Genomic DNA, 7,283 nt, shown 5'->3' with positions numbered 1-7,283 from the left:
TGCCTGACAAGATTGTTACACTGAATGACATTTTAGTGGGTCTCTTCTGTAAATCAGGGGAAAATGTATGATATTTCTTTTTTGCTCAGAAAAACAAAAACAAAAATACAATTACATGAAACGGAAAACGTTTTAATTTTATTTTTTTTGGAAAAACAACAACAATTTAAAGCAGTATTGCTTTTATGCTTAAACCTTTTTTCGTCTTTGACCCATATATATATTTTGAAAAATCTAAATTTAAAGATTTACGATATATATATATATATAAAATAATAGAAACCTGAGCGCTATTCAGATGAAAACTGAATAAATATGGAATAAATTGTTTTTAGATAAAATGATATATTAAACAATGTACTCTGTCTATTTTACAGAAAGCTGTGTTTATTCAGTGTTCATTGTCTTATCCTGAAGTGGATCTTGTGTTTGCGTGTCTCAGGGTGCCTGGAGACATTGATGAAGTAAATGCTCTGAAACTACATGTGGACAACTGGAAGGTACCAACCGGCCTGGAGGACCCACATATTCCAGGTATCCCACAATCCTTTAGTCTGATGTAAACATGTGCCCAAATAGTTAACATGGTTACATGGTTTCAAAAATCCATTACAAATAGTATACCCTCCGAGCACCTTTGGCATACTGTAAGCACATACATATAATGCTATAATGTATGATGCACTAAATCTATTCTGGTTTATTAGACTGAAACATTGGTGCAGGGTTTAATTTCACAAATAATTACACAAAAAAGGGCAAGTAACACATTGAATAAGAAAGAATGAAATAGTATTTTCTTGTAAAACGCACTCCAATAATCTATATAAGTGAAGAAGATGGCAGTCATATTTCTAGGAATCTGACGGCTGAACGGCAGATTATTTTTGCTGGTTGTTTTGAGCGGTTGTTCATGATGCATTATTGATAACGTTTATACTTGTAGCTGTTTTTGCAGTCAGACGGTGGTGGAAAAAATGTGTTTGTTGAACAAGCAAGAGCAAAATGTTTCAAAACATTTCACTAAATTATTTTGTTACATCAGTGAAACATTTAAAAGTGTTCTTTAAATCATTGCTCAAATAAAAATGAATGCATATTTTAATTAAAAAAAAAAACACGTCATGTCAAGCATGTAGAATTTGAGATGTAGAATTTTTATGACTTAGAGTAGCAATTTGGTTCAATGAATAAAATTCATTTATTCACCTTTTTCATTTAGTTTCTAAAATAGGTCCTAAAATAGGTTTTCTTTTTGCAAAATATTATTTCTTATTTCTAGCTTCTGATTTTTGGTGAAATATGACCAAACGTATTTATTATGTAAAAAAAAAAAATTTTTCATTGTCAAGCATGTATAATAAAACTTATTATTACTTAAACAATAATATTTTGACTGTAGTTATTGTAGCTTGGATTAGTCCAGCTCCAGGATTATTATTGTTAAATAAAACTACAATTATTAAACATTTTTGCTAATTGAAATGAAGTTATAAAAATATTAGATGACACGCTTAAACTTATTTCAGCAACTTTTCTAAAAATAGGTTTTCTTTATGCAAAATATTATTTCTTATTTCTAGCTTTTAATTTTGTGGTGAAATATGACCAAACATATTTATTATGTTAAAAGGCACATGTCGTGTCAAGCACGTAGAATAAAAGTGTTTTCACAGTATTTCATGACTTAATAATTTTTCGACTGTAGTTATAGTAGCTGGGATTAGTCCAGCTCTAGGGTTATTATCGTTATAATAAAACTAAAATGATTAAACATTTGAAATTAAGTTGAAATACATTTTTAAAAAATAGACGAAAAACTTATTTCAGTTAGTTGCCAAGGCAGCATAGTATCTAAAATTCTCAAATAAATGTCTAAAGTATTTTAAAAATTCTAAAATAAAATAAATTGAATCGAAAACTAAAACTGAAATAAAAATAAACCCTAACAGTAATATTTAGAAAAACAAAAACTAATACAAATTTCAAATGAACAAAATACCTAAAAATGTAACTACAATTAAAATTAAAACAAAGTATAATTCAAAATATGAATGAAACTATAATAGTGCATAAATAGTACTAAAACGAGAGTGTCCAGCAGTGTAATGCTGTCACACACACACACACACACACCTGTAGCCTTGGGCGTTCTGCAATGCTCCATTTCTCTCTGAATATAAATAGCTCAAACTTCCCACACCCAGCGGGAGGATCACCAGCTCTTACGAGCCTTTTCCTCAACAAAATCTCTCTTCCGTGCTTTCTTCTACAGCATTACAGCAGGATCTAAACGTACGAGACCACAGACATAATGCGTTTGAAGACTCTCTTAAATCTCCGATGAATAAGAAATCATTCAGATGTGCACTGTTTGTATGTGTAATAAATAAATTGCATGTTCTCTGGTGTCTCAGACGTTCGGACTCGTCTGTGTGTCTCTGGCCGATCCTCATTAGATTTGTGATTTGCCAGGTTGTTGCAGTTCCCAGAAGCGGGCGCCTATCTTTTACAAAACTGCTTTTATTCATTCACCCAAGTGTCTCCCCTCGGACCCGTTTCTGGAAATCTAGTAGCATGAGAAATAATGAAGCCATTAGCCGCTGACACACTGCGGTTAAACTGGTTTAAGAAGACCAGGATTTCACTGATCATACTGATCTACTGAACTGCAGCACTGCAAGTTCACAGAACCATTATTTCACAGATGCAATCAGCAGACTATGAAAATGAAGTTGCAGTTTATTCTGGCTAAGAACTGACCATCTGAAACACCAAACTAGACTTTGGTTTCATTACTTGACATTTGTGGGCATGTAAATCTGAAATTTGCCTTAACAACAGCAAACCTATTTTAGGACCATTAGGTGTTTGAATTTAATTCAAATAAGCACATTCAATCCCACAATTCTCATTGCTGTAATGCATTTAGACAAGTTCCCATAATTCTCAATAATGATTTTCACTAGATTCAAATTTTTGGGGGGATGAAATGTGCTTAAATTGTCATGAAAAAATATATATAAGGCTCAGTAAATTGAAGAAATTAATACTTTTATTCATTGAGTACACATTAAATTGATTAAAAGTGACAGTAAAGACATTTATAATGTTACTAAAGATTTCTATTTCTATTATGATTTCTGAAGATCATGTGACACTGAAGACTGCAGTAATGATGCTGAAAATACAGCTTTGATCTCAGACATAAATTACATTTTAATATACACTACCAGTCAAAAGTTTTTGAACAGTAAGATTTTTAATGTTTTTGTAAAGAATTCTCTTCTGCTCAGCAAGCATGCATTTATTTGATCAGAAATACAGCAAAAGCAGTAATATTGTGAAATATTTTTACTATTTAAAATAACTGCTTTCTATTTTAATATATTTTAAAATGTAATTTATTTCTGTGATCAAAGCTGTATTTTCAGCATCATTACTCCAGTCTTCAGTGTCACATGATCTTCAGAAATCACTCTAATATGCTGATTTGCTGCTCAAGAAACATTTTTTATTATTATTATTATGTTGAAAACAGCCGAGTATAATTTTTTCAGGTTTCTTTGATGAATAGAAAGTTCAGAAGAACAGCATTTATCTGAAATAGAAATCTGTTGTAACATTATAAATGTCTTTATCATCACTGTTGATCAATTTAAAGCATCCTTGCTAAATAAAAGTATTAATTTCTATAATCCCCCCCCAAAAAAAATGTATACTGTCTCCAAGCTTTTGAATGGTATAGTGTATAACGTTACAAAAGCTTTTAATTTCAGATAAATGCTGATCATTCTATTCATCAAAGACTCCTGAAAAAATGTACTAAACTGTTTTAAATATTAATAATATTAATAACAACAAATGTTTCTTGAGCAACAAATCAGCATATTAGAATGATTTCTGAAGATCATGTGACATGTGCTTTTGCTGTATTTCTGATCAAATAAATGCAGGCTTGGTGAGCAGAAGAGAATTCTTTAAAGAACATTAAAAATCTTACTGTTCGAAAACTTTTGACTGGTAGTGTATATTCACATGGAAAACAGTTATTTTAAATTCTAATTATATTTGACAATTTTTACTGTATTTTTCATCAAATAAATGCAGCCTTGGTGAGCAGAAGAGACCTCTTTCAAAAACATTAGAAATCTTACCAACAAAATCTTGCGAATGACTAAGCTTACTTATAGCACTGCATGCGTATTTAAATCAATCCATTGTCATTCTTTTCTAGGCAAATGCGCTTCCTTTTGTACAAATGAGGCTCTTTATAGAATGTGCTGGATTCACGGATCCATTTACGTTTGTATTACTGTAGTTGCAGTGATTTGCGTTATTGCTGCTCAGGGAAAGCTGGTGTTAAACACAATTCAGATGCACAATGCAGTCGAGTGTATTTGCTGAAAAATTGAACGATAACCTGATATGTGTAATTGTTGAATGAATTGGGTGCGAAAACTACAGCAACAGCACGTCAAATAAACAGTCAAGTCTTTGCTAATGAAAACAGCCTGTATGTCTCCGAGTGGTTTGATTGAGCATCTAGATGATTAGTGAACAGCAGCCAATCAGAGCTTGTGATTTTCTTGTCACTGTGTGAGCAGACGGCATCATGCGGACAGTGGTTGAAGTTGAGGTCCTGTCAAGGGTGTAGGTTTGATTGTGGCATGGACATAATGGCAGACAACAGACATTTAATTGTTTGATTACAATTATTTAGCAGTGGCTGATATTGGTAGGAACATGTCATAGCATCTCTACTAAACTCTACACCCTTGAAAATCATAACAAGCGATGTCAGACTTTGGAAACTGCAGTTCTCTTCTTAAATATGAAGAGGTCAAGCAACAGATTCATGAGTTCATCCAAATTTCAGCAAAAGCTTATGGAAGTGATTGTAATATAAGTCAGACACTGAAGTGAGCTGCTGTTTTTGTCTCTTCTGAGGAAGATTCATTCACTTGTTTTGTACACAGAGACATTTTGTAAGTGACTTTTCTTTCTGTTTTAAACATGTTTTCTGTGGATTGTTTGACTACTCGAAAGAGAATATAGGAAAATATAACTTAATTCATTTGTGTGTCCTGCTAGCTAAATTTCACATAAATAAACAAAAATCTAGCTCTAAACGTCTCTTTTCTTTATTCAGAGTTGATCTAGACGAGTACATGGAAACTATCTGAAGTTCTGTAAATCCTAAAGTAATCTAAAGCATCTCTGTATTCATCCTATGTGTCCTCTTAAGCTGAAAAAACTGAAATAAGCGAAAAAAGTATGATGTTTACAAATAAAATATCCATATTTCCATTCCAAAGATTTCAACATTTCAACACAAATCTAGAACATATTCCGGTGAGGTAACCGGTTTACTGCTAACTAGTGAATCACTCCATTAATATGACGAGCTGCAGCTCAAAATACATTTTCGATGGAAACATTGTGCATTATGATGGAGTTTGTAGCTTAATTGACTATATTTGAAATAGTTTGAGCTGCAGTTCAGTTGCTGAAAGTTCAACAGGAAATCAGCTGAAAGCATCCAGTCTCTCAGACCATTGAAGTGAATGTTGAATTTATCAGTGTATATTGTAATATACATTTGAGAAATGATTGTTGTATCTGATTGTATGAGTCTATATAGAGTGATAGTCAATGTAAAAAGAGCAAATGGGAGAAGCAGTTGAACACAAAACAGCAGAACAACGTAAAGTTAAAGAGGGTAAACTTTATCATTCAGCTGAACTGTGCTCGAATGTTTGAAACACTTCTGTTCCCTTATATGTTCTTACTCCGCACATCTATTAAATGTTTTCTAGACTTCTCAGGTAATATCAATGGTGTGACGCATTTCAGAGCCTGCCAAAATTACAACAAAAGTGGTTACATACACATATATTTAATTGTTTGATCAAAATTATTGCCAGGGACAATTTAGTAGTCTCTGGATTTTGGTAGGGACATGTCATAGTGTCCCTACTAAATGATGCGCCCTTTTGTCCTGTGACCTCTGACCTCAGGCATCTCTGTTTCTCTCTCTCTGTGTCTGTCTAGCGTCGCTGCTGAAGCTCTGGTACAGAGAGCTGGAGGAGCCGGTGATTCCTCATGAGTTTTATGAGCAGTGTATCTTGAACTATGACAGTCCTGTGGCTGCTGTCAGCGTCGTCCTCAACCTCCCAGATGGAAACATTATGATGGAGTTTCTAGCTTAATTCACTATTTTTGAAATAGTTTGAGCTGCAGTTCATGCAGTTGCTGACAGTTCAATGGGAAATCAGCTGAAAGCATCCAGTCTCTCAGACCATTGAAGTGAATGTTGAATTTATCAGTATATATTGTAATAAATATTTGAGAAATGATTGTTGTATCTGATTGTATGAGTCTATATAGAGGGATAGTCAATGTAAAAAGAGCAAATGGGAGAAGCAGTTGAACACAAAACAGCAGAACAACGTAAAGTTAAAGAGGGTAAACTTTATCATTCAGCTGAACTGTGCTCGAATGTTTGAAACACTTCTGTTCCCTTATATGTTCTTACTCCGCACATCTATTAAATGTTTTCTAGACTTCTCAGGTAATATCAATGGTGTGACGCATTTCAGAGCCTGCCAAAATTACAACAAAAGTGGTTACATACACATATATTTAATTGTTTGATCAAAATTATTGCCAGGGACAATTTAGTAGTCTCTGGATTTTGGTAGGGACATGTCATAGTGTCCCTACTAAATGATGCGCCCTTTTGTCCTGTGACCTCTGACCTCAGGCATCTCTGTTTCTCTCTCTCTGTGTCTGTCTAGCGTCGCTGCTGAAGCTCTGGTACAGAGAGCTGGAGGAGCCGGTGATTCCTCATGAGTTTTATGAGCAGTGTATCTTGAACTATGACAGTCCTGTGGCTGCTGTCAGCGTCGTCCTCAACCTCCCTCACATCAACAAACTGGTGCTCTGCTACCTCATCCGCTTCCTACAGGTCTGACTGTCTATCTATCTATTAGTGCTGGGCGGTATACCAGTTCATACCGAATACCGGTGTTTATTTTTGTTATGATATGAATTTTTTAAATACCGCAATACTGGTGTATGTCGCTTAAACAAGGTTCGGAACGCGACACTGTTTGAAAGGGGTCCCTTTTCACTGTTGCACTGTGGTGAGGGAACAGCTGTATGTGTTACTAAGCGTGAAAGTTCCGAAACTGAAGCTGTAGAACTAATAGAACGTGATGACACAGAAGAACTCATCCACAATATCCACATTGACCGCCACAAATATCCACCGCCCCCTG

General features: G+C 34.1%; 1 protein-coding gene across 1 annotated transcript in view; it reads left to right on the top strand.

The window, feature by feature from the left end:
- The window catches only part of LOC107655836 (rho GTPase-activating protein 39-like), a 32,186-nt gene that overhangs the window by 22,412 nt on the left and 2,491 nt on the right, over positions 1 to 7,283 (top strand). Inside the window, exons 7-8 of the mRNA XM_016443421.1 lie at positions 443 to 534; positions 6,801 to 6,970. Coding sequence (XP_016298907.1) covers positions 443 to 534; positions 6,801 to 6,970 — 262 coding nt within the window. The remainder of the gene's footprint in view (positions 1 to 442; positions 535 to 6,800; positions 6,971 to 7,283) is intronic.

The sequence above is a fragment of the Sinocyclocheilus anshuiensis genome, unplaced genomic scaffold, assembly GCF_001515605.1.
Source record: "Sinocyclocheilus anshuiensis isolate Anshui unplaced genomic scaffold, SAMN03320099.WGS_v1.1 scaffold1603, whole genome shotgun sequence".
Classification (NCBI taxonomy): Eukaryota; Metazoa; Chordata; class Actinopteri; order Cypriniformes; family Cyprinidae; genus Sinocyclocheilus; species Sinocyclocheilus anshuiensis.
This window is presented reverse-complemented; position numbering and strand designations above follow the sequence as displayed.